The sequence below is a fragment of the Ailuropoda melanoleuca genome, chromosome 12 (assembly GCF_002007445.2).
Source record: "Ailuropoda melanoleuca isolate Jingjing chromosome 12, ASM200744v2, whole genome shotgun sequence".
NCBI classification, from domain to species: Eukaryota; Metazoa; Chordata; class Mammalia; order Carnivora; family Ursidae; genus Ailuropoda; species Ailuropoda melanoleuca.
Window position 1 is genome coordinate 5,157,258 of NC_048229.1, and position 13,038 is coordinate 5,170,295.

General features: G+C 59.9%; 1 protein-coding gene across 21 annotated transcripts in view; it reads left to right on the forward strand.

Annotated features, from left to right (window-relative positions):
* The window catches only part of NCOR2 (nuclear receptor corepressor 2), a 217,925-nt gene that overhangs the window by 179,295 nt on the left and 25,592 nt on the right, over positions 1-13,038 (forward strand). For 18 of the 21 annotated variants that reach the window (XM_034639637.1, XM_034639639.1, XM_034639635.1 and 15 more), the window contains 7 exons: positions 4,356-4,476; positions 5,382-5,538; positions 9,656-9,820; positions 10,618-10,757; positions 11,490-11,592; positions 11,828-11,932; positions 12,227-12,330. In XM_034639637.1, coding sequence (XP_034495528.1) covers positions 4,356-4,476; positions 5,382-5,538; positions 9,656-9,820; positions 10,618-10,757; positions 11,490-11,592; positions 11,828-11,932; positions 12,227-12,330 — 895 coding nt within the window. The remainder of the gene's footprint in view (positions 1-4,355; positions 4,477-5,381; positions 5,539-9,655; positions 9,821-10,617; positions 10,758-11,489; positions 11,593-11,827; positions 11,933-12,226; positions 12,331-13,038) is intronic. The other 3 variants (XM_034639646.1, XM_034639633.1, XM_034639636.1) reach the window with 2 other exon arrangements.

The window sequence follows — 13,038 nt, forward strand, 5'->3', positions numbered from 1 at the left end:
CGGGCTTACTGTGCGCGTAGCAGAGGTCATAGCATGAACTGCATGCTGGTGCCGGGTGCATACACACTAGGTGCTCAATGGACGGTTTGCTGCCTTCAGATCTGCTTTAGAAACAGTGAAAGTTTACTCCAAGAGCGGGCTGGAGTGTGGCTTCTTCCCCTGTGCCCCGGAAATTTTGAAAGAATCCCAATAGCAATTTCCCTTTTATTTCTTCATTCTGTAAATGATTGACTGGGCACTGGTGTGTGCCAGGTGCCCTTCTAGGTGCGAGGGATGATGGGAACAGAACAGATGAGCCCTGATTACAGAGTGCTCCGTTCTAGTGAGAGTGGCTAGTATGGAACGGGAATATTCAAGAAGCAGAACAATTGCTTCTGTGATAAGTGGGTGATGGGAAGATTAGGGGTGCCGGGCAGGGGCCATACGTGGAGCAGTCAGGGAGGCCTCTCTGAGGAGGTGGCATGGGGGGGTGAGCAAAGCCTGTAGTGGGAGATGTGGGAGGAATGGCCAGTGAAAAGGCCCTGTGGCTGCATGAGCTTATGTTTGGTGGAAGGCAAAGAAGCCTGTGGCAGAGCGAGGGAGAGGGTCAGGAGAGAAGGTGACAGGTGGGCAGGGACCTGGCCCCATAGGGAGCAACAGAACCATATCTATGCAGACACTGTTCATGACCAGCCTTCCCTCACCCTCCAGCCCCAGCATGGTAGCGAGGATGATCTCAGCCTGGTGATCGGGGGAAGCCAAGGGGGACACTTGGCAGACAGAGGGGCACCCTGTCGCAGACCCAGGGTATCCCTAGTCCCCTGTTGCTCATCCCCTTCCCCCGGCCCTGGCCCTGTAGTGTGGGAAAAAAACCCATGGTGATGTAAAGATCACCTGACCTGCTCAGCCCCAGGTGCTGCTCACCATGCTTCGTGTACAGTTCCTTGTTCCCCCACAGAACAGTCCTGGGAGGGCAGGAGTGACTGTTGTCGTGCCCATTTTACAGATGAGGAAACCAAGGCACAGTGGTTCTGTCCTACAGCTCAAGGTGGGATTTGAACTGGGAGCATGAGCCCTGAACCGCTCCCAGGCGCGTTGCTGGCTTCCCCTCCTCTTGGGTCACATGCCTGGTGCCAGGCTCCGAGAGCCCCGCCTCCCCCCCCCCCCACCCCTGGGCCTCCAGAGAGGAAAATAAAAGCTGCTGTCTTCCAAGAAAACAAAGGAAAGAGCACAGAGGCAGGGCCGCCCCTGAGGAGGGCTCCTGGAGGCGGCACTCACCGGCTGCAGTGGCTGGAACGAGGGCAAGTTGGGAGTCCTGTCCATGCTAAGGATCTTCCTGTTCCTTTGGGGGTTCCAGACACTGAGGCTTGTCAAGGACTTGAACCCAGACCCTCGCTCTTGGATGCTGGCCTCTTACAGTGGGTGGTTGGGCTGGCGTCAGGAGGCCTCTCATAAACTGTGAAGTGCTGTGCCCATGGCACCAGTCCCCACCGAGCTCCTGCCTCACTCGGTGGGGGACTCAGGAAGGGAGTCTAGGGCTCTGTGTGTGCCCCAAATGGCTGCTTGCTGAGAGCGTTTGAGGGCAGCCCCTGCTCCCCTGCTCTCTGATGTGACGGTCCCTCCCTAAGTGAGGAGCTGTGGGGAAAACAAGGCAGGGCCCAGGCCCGAGGGGAAGGCCCTAGTTCACTGGCAAACACTTCTCTTATATATATGTTATAAAAAGGTACTTAAACTGATACAAAATGTTACTTTGTAACTTTAATACTTGTGTCTTACAGTAGTTTTGTACACACATAAAATACATTTTATCGTTCGTGGAAGCAGCAGTTAAACTCTTGATTTCATGGCTAGCATATAGTACATTCTTTATTTTCTTCTCATGACAGCTTCATGGAGCTATAATTCACCGACTGTACAATTCAGCTGTTAAAGCGTGCAGTTGAGTGGATTTTAGTCTGTTCACAGAGGCGTGCGACCATCACTACCATTGAACTCCAGAACATTTCCGTCACCCAGAAAGAAACCCTGTACCCTTCAGCATCACTCCTCGTTCTGTCCCCGGCCCCTGGCCTCCACTCACCTCCCTTCTGTCTGGATTCTCCCCTTCTGGGCATTTCGTATCAGTGGATCTGCACAACATGTGCCCCTTTGTGTCTGGCTTCTCTCGCTCGGCGTCTTGTGGTCAAGATCCATCTGCGTCGTACAGCAGGGGTCATACTTCATTTTTATCGCTGAGTCGCAGTCCATTGTGTGGACGGACCCCATTTTGTTAATCTTTCATCTGTTTTTGGATATTTGGGTGGTTTTCACCTGTCGGCTATGGTGCTGTGGTCTTTGTGGACAGGTTTTCCTGTGGGCCTGTGTGCTCGGTTCTCTTGGGGAGACACCCAGGAGCCGGATTGCCGGATCGGGTGATAACTGTGTTTTACCTCTTGAGGAACTGCCAGACTTCTTCCAAAGTGGCATATTCATTTTTAAATTGAAGCTTACAGGTGCAGGTTGGTTTAAATGGGTGCTGGGAGGCAGAGGGGAGGGGAGGCTGGGCGTGGTGTAGGGTTGAGGCAGGTGGGGAGCATCAGGACAACTAATGGTGGGTGCTTAGACCTGTTAGGGTGCCTGGGCCTGGGGGCCTGAATACAGGGGAGCAGGGAGGGGTGGCAGCTACAGGAAAGGCCCCGAAGCTCTCGGAGTGGAGCCTGAGCGGGGTCTGGGGAGGTGGAGAGGTTGAGGGCAGGAGGGAGGGTGAGCAGGTGGGGAGGACCGTGGAGGCCAGCTGAGCATGGAGAAGTCAGGACGACCTTCCTCTGCGCCCGGCCCCACCTGCACGCCTTGGGCAGCCCCAGCAGGCGTCACCGTGTCTGTCTCTGCTCAGCGGAGCATGTGGCAGATGCGGGTGGGAGGCAGGTACCCGCAGTACACAGCCTGTCATGGCCATGGTCGGTGGCCCCTAGGAGCGGAGGGCACCTAGGCCCCGAGTCAGATGTCTGCCCGGCTCCATCCGCAGGAAGGAGGCATGTTTTCCTCATCGCTGGGGGTCTGGCACCAGCCGTGCAGTTGCAGAGTGGCATGAGCCACGTCCTGGTTGTCACGGCTCTTACCTGGAAGGCAGTGGCTGTGGCTCATAGTCTGCACATGGCATCGACCGGTATGGTCACTGTGCCCACAGGACCCTCCAGCTTTGGGGACCCGGCCTTAGCTTTGCCCTCTGGGTGAATCCCAGCCTGTGGCTGATGCCCTCATGTACCCTGTTTGGTCATCTGCTGTGTTGTCCTGCAGGCCAGGACTGGATCCTGGGTCTCTGTGCTCCCCAAGCACAGCACTGGGTCTGCTGTGTGCCCAGCAAGTGCAGATCGCAGGAGAGAGTCAAGAGCTGGGTAGGAGCCTGGCAGCCCTGGTGGGTGGGTGAAGGTCTGAGGTTGGGGCAGACTGAGCTCTCCCACCTTGGAGACCTCATGCCAACTAGGGAGCCAGATAGGGTTTGCAGCAAGTTTCTGTGCCCAGTACTCTGGGATTTCCTGGAAATCCCTGAAGACTTCCTGCAGGAGGTAATGTCTATGACCAGCTTAGGAGCCCCATCCCCCGGGGCAGGCTGTGCTGGGGTGCCCCACAGACTGCAGCCCTCCACTGCCGGGACCCTGCCCCTGGCACCCGCTTTGGCACTACTGCGTGCCCTGTGCAGGTACCCAGTTGTGCGTGTCCACAGCAGATGTACGTGACCTCACTTTGGGGATTGAAGCACTTACAGGCCCAGTTCAGCTCGTGGCTACACTTCTGGCTGATGGGTAGACGTGTACTCACCGAGCAGCCCCTCCGTGCAAAGCTTGCAGTCTCCCTGCTTCTAGCTCTTCAGTAAACAGTTAGATTCCAGTTAGTGGAACATTCTGGTTGAGAGGGTAGGTTCCCCAACTCCTGTCCTCCAGTAAGTGGGGTCCACTCAGCTCCATGCCCTGGTGCCTGAGACTTTCATATGTGGGTGATTAATAATGTCATAAGCTCACCAAGCCTTCATCTAGTTGATTCTTTGGCTTTCCTGCAGCTTCCGAAGGACCGTGGCCCGGGCCCTGAGTCTGGGCTCTCCTGGGACTTTGCTTGCCTCGGGCTGTCTCAGATGAGTGTTGGATCCTGGCCTGGGCCTCTAGGCTGGGGTTGGAAGAGGTCTTGGCTCCTCTCGGAGCCAGCAAGGANGCGGGGGGGGGGGGAAGGGGGGGAGGAGTCGTCTGTTCCCACTCCCCACCCCAGAGTCCTGGTTGGTCTCCTTGGCCAGTGACCGTGGACATTTGCCTCATTTCTGATGGCCCCTCCAGCCCCATTGTGCAGGGCTGGAGCCAGGAGAGGCCAGCTGGTAGCCTGTGGGCTGACGCTCGTCTCTTGCTCAGGCTGCTGTCACCAAGGCCCAGCCTCCTCACCCCGACCAGTGACACCAGGGCCAACGCCTCACCCCAGAAGCCGCTGGACCTGAAGCAGCTGAAGCAACGGGCGGCCGCCATACCCCCGATTGTGAGTGCCCAGACGCGCCCCTGTCGCACCCCAGGACTCCTGCCAGGGAAGGCTGCAGCCCCGTGCCCCCCATCCTTCACCTCTGCTTCGGGAAGGCAGTAGGTCAGGGTGGGTGTGCAGCTCCAGGGGGTGGGGGCAGCACCTGCAGCCTCACTCTTCCCACCTTCCCAGCAGCCTCCTGTTTCCTGGAGAAATCCCCACGGAGATGAGGCGGGAACAGCTCCAGGAGCTGGCGGGCTTGCGGGGTGGGGTTCTGGAGGGACCCTCCCATCCCGGTGCCCTTGCAGGCCTTTGAGCCAGAGTGGCTGTGCCCACCATACCGCCCCCACCCCCAAGGGCTCTCCAGAGCTCCCCAGATCAGGGAAGGCAGGTCACAGCACCTTGGGGAGAAGGCTGGGGCCCCACCCACTCTAAACATGAGGCCCTTTGGGGAGGCCCCACAAAAGACTCTCCAGGCCACGCAGGCAGCCCCTCAAAGGAGCCCTTTCCTCACCCTGGCCCAGCCGCTGCCAGGGCCACCCCTCTCTGAAGAAGTATGCCTGGGTTTCCCAAGCGTAGCTGGGGGCTACGGGCTGAGGGGCTCTGAGCTGACCAGGGCTTTCTGAGTGAGGGGCGCAGGGTAGGCCAGGCTACACTGCTAGCTCTCACGGCTGGGTGCAGTCCCGATTGTCAATCCTGATCTCTCTGAGACCTACAGAGACTCGAGGCCGGGGGCCTGGGCTCCCTCCTCGGTAGCTGGGAGGTGCGAAGACCTACTCTCCTGCCCCCTCAGCTGTGTGCCCTTGGGCACCTCACTGCTGTGGCTCTCAGGCTTGTCATGTGCAGAGACCTGGAAGGCTGCCCCTCATCTCTGTGGCTCCTGGACGGCCTGTGAGGATACTCCCTTCTCTCCCTGCTTCTCTCAGCAGGTCAGCAAAGTCCATGAGCCTCCCCGGGAGGACGCAGCTCCCCCCGCCCCACCTCCGCCACAGCCCCTGCAGCCTGAGAGTGACACCCCCCAGCAGCCCAGCAGCAGCCCTCGAGGCAAAAGCAGGAGCCCCGTGCCTCCTGCCGACAAGGAGGGTGAGTGTGTGTCCTTGGCCGTGTGGAGAGCAGGGGAGTGGGGGGCAGAAGGCTAGCTGCTGTGGACTCCGAGTGGAGAGTGGCGGGGGGGGCCAGCTAGAGGAGTAGACTGGCTGGAGGGGGCGGGAGGGCATGGTGGGAACGGGGCCAATCAGAAGACTCCTGCTCTCTCTAAGGTGGGCACATACTGGCTTCAGCCGGACAGGCCTGCTGTGGTGCTTCCGGGAAAGCCAGAAATCCATGTTTTCACCTGAGGTGCAGTTTCTCAATGTTGGCAACTTTGAAACATTTTTGAAAGCATTGTATCTGCGCGTAAGCATGTCTGTGCTCAGCTTCTGACTCCATGTGATTCAGCCCACACAGGAGCTTCTAGAACCCTGCGTGAAGCTCAGCACCAAGCTGGCAGCAACTCTGAGGCCTGGGCAGGAAGCACTGCCCCCTCCAGCTCTCATCCTGACCTTATTCCAGGCCGAGGTCGCTGGGTTCACTGGGGAGCCCTTGGGGGTAATTCCCTGAGCAGCTGTGTTCCAGCAACTGCCCAGGGCGTGCTTTATTGTCACCACGTGAAGCTCAAGGTCAGGAGACAGGCAAGGCGTGGTTTCTTGTTCTCCGGATTGTCTGTCTCTGCCTCACACTCCCCACTGGACCCAAGAAGTTCCAGGCCTGTGTCCCCAAAGAGGCCCCCTCCCCAGGGCAGCCTGGCATGCAGCACGTGCCACGTGCATCACAAGTGCTGGGCGCCGGTCCTCCGGAGTTCCCCCACACTGGGCTAGCCTAGGCTTCTGCTGGCTGCTCTTGGGGTCTGAGGGCAGCAGGACCCCAGCCCACCTTCCCTGAGCAGCACAGCGCAGGGTGGGCTCAGGCGACCAGGGCCGCCTGCACCCCCTTCTTGGGCAGAGCAACTTCTCTAGAAAGCCAGGCTGGCCCTTGGCCACAGGCCTCCTTGAGGGCGGTGCTGCTTGCCTGTCTGAGGACAAAGAGCAGGGCTGTCCCTGAAGGAGGACGGCTGCACGCTTCCCACAAGTGACACAGGCCTACCAGACATTCCCTGTTTAATCAGCCTGCCTGCCCCCTTGCCTCCCTGCGGCCGTCTCCACCTGCCGCAGGAAGTCTCAGACGCCCCCACGGGGTGGGTGTGCATCCTGGCCAGCACACGGGCTGTCTTGTGGCCACTGGACCAGGACATTTGTTGAACACCTGTGATAGCCAAGTGCTGTGCTAGGCACCGGGGGCTCAGTGGTGAGCAGGATGAAGTCCTGGATTCGGGGAGCTCTTTCTGTGATTGAGAAGGACATTCAGTCAGGACATACGTAAGGAAGCAAGATGACTTTAGGTTAGTTCATGCAGTTGAAGAACAAAGCAGGGTGAGGAGGGGTTCAGAGGAGTGGTCTCTGTGGAGATGATGAATCAGTCATGGGAAGATCTGGGGGAATGCAAAGGCCCTGGGGTAGGGACAAGCTTGGTGTGTCTGGGGAGCTGCCAGAAGGTCGTTGTGGCTGGGGAGAGGGTAGGATAGAGGATCAGAGAGGAAAATGGGGGCCCATGATTGTGTTGGGCCTTGTGGGCTCATGGTACCACAGGGATTTTGTCTCAGGTGTGGGCGAAGCCTTTTCAGGAGGAATTTTAATGTGTTTGTGCTGTGGAGATAATCTGATTTCTGTTTTGGAAAGCTCTCTCTCTCCCTGGTTATTGTTGAGAGGTAAGGGCTACAGGGAGTTGTGGGCAGATGGAGGAGGCCACAGTGCTCTTCCTGACCAGCTCTGGTGGCAGCCTGGACTGCAGGGGTGACCATGGAGGTGGGGAGGAAGGAGGCGCACTGGGAGTTTGTTTCAGAGGCAGAGCCAGTGGCGCTTGCTGATAAACTCGAGTGGGAATGAGGGCAGGGTGTCTGCCTTCTCTCGGGACCCTGCCGGCCCCCGTACTGGGACCAGCGTAGCCCATGAGGGGGGTGGGGTTTGTTGGGCGAGAGTGGGGTGTAGCTCTGGAAGACCTTCCAGCCTTGGGGCACCAGCCCAGGGGTTGGCTGTGCAGTGATGTCAGGGGCCCAAGCAGCTCTGGCCTGTGTCAGATGTGAGCAGGGCTAGGCTGCCCTTGGGTGGCTGGGCACCACACGGGGCTAGCCAGGACCTGCTGGGACAGGTCATAGGCCCTGTCCTGGGAGAAAGTGAGCCACAACCAGTGGTTTCTGAGTCTGGCCTAGGGTTGTGCTGTTTCCTGGAATGCCTCCACGCAGCAGACAGTGCACTGGGCGGCAGGCACTGTGTGCTTTTCTCATGGGGTCTGCCTCGCTGCTCAGTGCCCTTAAGCACATGTGTGAACTTGATACCCAGCACTACCTCTCTGGGCTCGCAGGAGCCTTCCCAGCCGCCTGGCTCCTGAGTGGAGCAGCTCAGCCAAGCCAGTCCCTCAGCTCCCCTGGGGCCAGCTGGAGGAACAGGTTGTCTCTGCAGGCTCTCGGCCTCCTGCCCAGCCTGGCCCAGCCCCGGATTTCCCTTCCAGCCCTGGAGCCCACCCCCGCCCACCACAGCCCAAGCTGAGCCGCAGCAAGCAGCTGAGGCACACACAAGGTTGGGTAGCTGGACAAGCAAGACCCGGGGGTTCACGGCAGGGCTGTGGAATCCCTCCACTGGGTTATTCCCTGCACCTGTGACCCTCTCCTGTGGGCTGCCCAGTTCACCAGGGTGCAGATTCAGGGGGCCCTCAGTCTCTCATAGGGGAGAGAGAGGGTCTGGAGCGTGCACGCCTCCCTGCCACCAGCTGTGCCCGCAGCAGGCATCACTCATCGATGCTAGCGCTCTGCTGCTGTACCTCAGTGGGCTTTCAGAACCTCCCTCTGCCAAGAGATGACACCTGCCTGCTGTTCTGTCCAGGGGCTAGAGAGTTCTGGCGTTTCCAGGTTGTGTGTCCTGCCCGACTTCTCAGCCAGTTCTCTCCCATGGGATTGGCCCCCCAGCCAGTTCTCAAGGGAGATGTTCAGAGCTCGAGGCAGATTTCAGTAGAGTGGGAGGTGGGCAGGAGAACAGCATGACGACGGACCTGTGCCCCTGGCCTTTGACCCCATCTACAGGGCGTCCCCAGGCCTGAGGACTCTGGGGCCAGCTGTCGTTCATCCTCCTGTGGGTAGAGTGGTGGTGAAGGCTCAGATCACAGCCTGTAGCCTGACTGCCCGGGCTCGAGCTCCCTCCCTTGCCGGCTGTGGCCCTCTGACCAGGTGACCTCCCCTCTCCTGGCCTCAGTTTTCCCATCTGTAAAACGGGGACAGTGGCTATTCTGTCTCTGGCGTAGCGAGGATAAGTGAGTTGGCCCGCACGAAGCACTTGGGAAGTGCCGGCCTGTGGGGGGCTGCCTCCTGCTGTGTGAGCTGCGGCTGCACAGGCCAGCACGGCGAGCATGTTTGCTGGTGACCTTAGAGCGCGTCACCGATGTGTCTGTACCTCCCATTCCCCCTCCGTATGACAGATCTGGTAGCAGCCAGTTTCTCATGAGCTTACAGGGAGGCTCCTGGGGTTTACGCCGGGGGGACACTTAGCACAGTGCCTAGCACGTCGTATGTGTCCAACAGACAGGCCGCCATGGGCGTGGTGCTCCCGGGCATCTGCACCTCCGGCCAGGGCATACACGTCACAGCAAGCCTTCATCGCTGTGCAGAGGCCAACCAGCTTTTTCTAGAAAGAGCCGGACAGTAAATATTGTAGACTTAATGGGCCAGACAGTCTGTGCGGCAAGTGCTCAGCTCTGCCATAGACAACACGTGCACGGGTGATGCGGCTGTGCCCCACAGCGAGTGTCTGTGCGGGGGCAGGCGGCAGGCCCCTGCTTGCCTGGCACACTAGAACTGAGCAGCTCCCTAGGATCTCAGGGGCTGCCAAGCCCCCCAGTCCAGCCCAGAGACACGTTCCTGTGCCGAGCAGGATATCATGAGGGCTCAGGACAGTGCCGGGCTGCATACTTGGTGGGCTCCCAGCAGAGACCCCCATTCCTGTTGGCCAGGACCCCATCCTTGCCCAGGGCCAGTGCTGTGGGCACAGGAGGGCCTTGTTTGAGCAGGGGTGGCCGGGGCTGCCGGGTCCCTGAGGGCTGGCCAAGCTCAGCTGACTGCCCTCCCTCGTCCCCTTAGCAGAGAAGCCTGTGTTCTTCCCGGCCTTTGCGCCTGAGGGCCAGAAGCTGCCCACGGAGCCCCCGTGCTGGACGTCAGGCCTGCCCTTCCCTGTGCCCCCTCGTGAGGTGATCAAGGCCTCCCCGCACGCCCCTGACCCCTCAGCCTTCTCCTACGCCCCACCTGGTGAGTAGCTTGGCCCAAGCTTGGGCTCCCTGGGTGCCATGCTGAGTCAGCCAGCACAGTCATTGGGTGCCAACTGTGTGCAGTGGTTTGGAACTGCACGCAGAAGCATCTTAGAGTCTGATGGGCACCAACAAGAGGGATGGTCTGGTCGGTGAAGGGAAAGGAAGAGATCTATTGAGATTTGAGAAGTTTGCAGGATTAAGACTGAAGCCACTGGCAACAGGGAGCATAGGAGGTGCTTGAGCTGGTGAGGGGCAGCCCTAGAGTGGGGGCTCTACCTTCTACCAGTGACTTAGAGCTAGAGAACGGACAGGTAGAAACAAAAGCCGGGGGGAGACCGCAAGCACCAGGTCAGGCGAATGTGAAAGATGAGTCAGAGGTTAAAACTTTATTCTGGGAGCAGTGGGGAGCCATGGGAAGTTCACAGCAGGGGGGGAGGATGTGAACCAGTAGACTTATTAGAAAGATCCTTTGGTTCCTGTGAGGGGAATGGGCTACTGCTGGGGTGGGCGGGGTGGGGGATGGCTTGGGTTTGGGTAAAGTGGGAATGGGGAGACCAGTTAAAGGGTCTGGGCCAGAGGTGAGGGGCTTGGGCCAGGGTCTGGGCTGTGACAGGGTGGAGGGAGGCTTCCCTGAGTTGTGGTGTGTGAACCAAAGACACGGGCGCTCATCAGGACAGAGATGGCAAGAGCAGCAGAGGGGCACATGTGGACAGGGACCTTCCTGAGGGGGGGGTCTGTCTGGCAGGGGCACGACCACCGCGGGGGCCCTGTGATGGACAGATGTGTGCCCTGCAGGTCACCCAATGCCTCTGGGCCTCCATGACAGTGTCCGGCCCGTCCTGCCACGCCCACCTACCATCTCCAACCCGCCGCCCCTCATCTCCTCCACTAAGCACCCCAGTGTCCTCGAGAGGCAAATGAGCGCTATCTCCCAGGTGAGGCGGGAGGGCCAGCGCTCCCCCCAGGAGCATCTGTGTGGCCTGGTGCCTGGAGAACAGCCACTTCCTCTTTTGGGGGTTATTCTTTCCATTTATAAAGTGGGGGCATCAGAAGCGGTGATGGCTAGGTGGGAGCTGGGCACCCAAGGGGCCAGAGTCATCTCTGTGCACAGTGCTGCTGGGGTCTGAGCTGCCTGGAGCTTGTCCCAGGCACTTAGGACCTTGGGAATCTGGGGTGGTCCGGAGCATGGGCGCTGCAACCAGACTATGTGACCTTGGGCAAGTTACCTAAGCTTTCTGTGCCTTGGTTTCCCCTCTGTGAAATTGAAGATTGAATGCACTAGACACATAGCACATGGTGAGCCTGTCTGTGACTACCTGCCCCTTGGCCTCCCTGACCTACCCACCTGTGTGGCGGGGGACGGGGCGAGGTGTCCACTCTGCCCTAGCCCACGGGTGTGTATCGTTCTCTTTAAATGACACCAGATCACGATGGCCACTTCACAGGTGAGGGGACCACAGCTCAGGAGAGCCAGGGACTTGTCCGTGGTCACTCGCGGGGCAGCAGGGCTGGGACTTGAGTCCCAGCTTCCCGACCTGCATGTGATCCCGAGGTTTCCCTCCTCTTGGGCTTTTGTGGAAGGGGATGTCGGCACTCTGGCTGGGCTTGGGCATGTGGTAGAGGGACTGTGGGGGCCCCTGTGACCCCATGACCTCTGCCCCTTGCAGGGAATGTCGGTGCAGCTCCACGTCCCATACTCCGAGCACGCCAAGGCCCCTGTGGGCCCCATCACCATGGGGCTGCCCCTCGCCATGGACCCCAAGAAGCTGGGTAAGGATCTGCACCCCCCTACCTGGAAGGCCCAGGCTTAGCTCCAGCTGTCCATGTTGAGGGGATGAGGGAAGGTGGCTTGGCCGCCGGGACCATGGCCTAAACTTGATGGGAGGGTGGTACTCCAAATCCCCGGCAGTACTGGACCTCAGCCCCTGGGTAGGATTAGGTGGGGGCCCTCCCTCCAAGTCCCTATCCCAGTGGCACGTGGCTCACTGCTCTCGCCCATCCCCAGCGCCCTTCAGCGGAGTGAAGCAGGAGCAGCTGTCCCCACGGGGCCAGGCTGGGCCACCGGAGAGCCTGGGGGTGCCCACAGCCCAGGAGACGTCCGTGCTGAGAGGTGAGGGCATGAGGGGTGGGTGTGAGGCCTGGAGTCTGCCCTGCATCCCCAGCAGCTGCCCCTCTGCTCTTTGGAGGAAGGTTCGAAGCAGGAACAGGGTCTTTTATCCAAAGTCTGCTGAGCACTGTCCGCTCCCAGAGGGTCCAGAAGCCCCTCTTCATAATGGTTCACCCATTTAGGGGCAGGGGGTCCTCTGCGTTGAGACACCAAGGGGATCTTGCAGGTCAGCAGGACCACAGTCCCCTGGGAAAGGGTTGCAGACACCCTTTACACCCCGTGTCTCATGTCTTCTAGGGACGTCCCTGGGCTCGGTTCCGGGAGGAAGCATCACCAAGGGCATCCCCAGCACGCGGGTGCCTTCCGAGACCCCCATCACGTACCGTGGCTCCATCACCCACGTAGGTGTCCTGGGGCGCCGCCTGAGGGGCGGGGGGAGGGCCGGCAGGCAGCGGCTCCGGATGTGGCCTGGACTGCAGGCAGAGCGGTGGGCCAGGCCATCTGGTCCCTCGGACGTCACTGCGTGGCACCGGGCTGGTGGATGGGGTGATGTCCTGGTAATAGCAACTCATGCTGTGGTCATTTGTCTCGTCTGCTTGGAGCCAGGCACGTTAGGTGCTGAGCAACACGCGAAACTCGCCACGCCCAAGGAACTGGCAGGGTAACGCGGGAGGTCGCCCCGGATCCACAGACTGGTCGAAACCGGGCCGACAGCTTCGGAGTATGCAGTGCTTCCGATGGAGTAAAACACTGCCATTGAGAACGCCTGGGGCTGCCCAGGCCAGTGGGGGAGACTTCTGGGGGTGAGCCCCATAGGAGGCTCAGGGAACAGCATTCCCGGTTCGGGGAGCAGCACGTGGGAACGTCTCTGGCACATGCAAGGACTGGCGAGGGGCCGTGGTGTCTAGAGCAGGAGCGGAGGCTCCCGGCAAGGTGTCAGCGGGCAGGTGCTCTGCACTTGGACGGAGTCAGCCCCCATCCCTGGGGCTCCCCATGTGCCGTCATAATCCTCCCTGTTTTTGACTTCAGTCCCAGAAAACAAAGAGGTTTCCTCTTGTGCCAGCCTTAACCTTGTGGTTTCGGCTGCCTGAGGGTCGGAGTCAGGCATC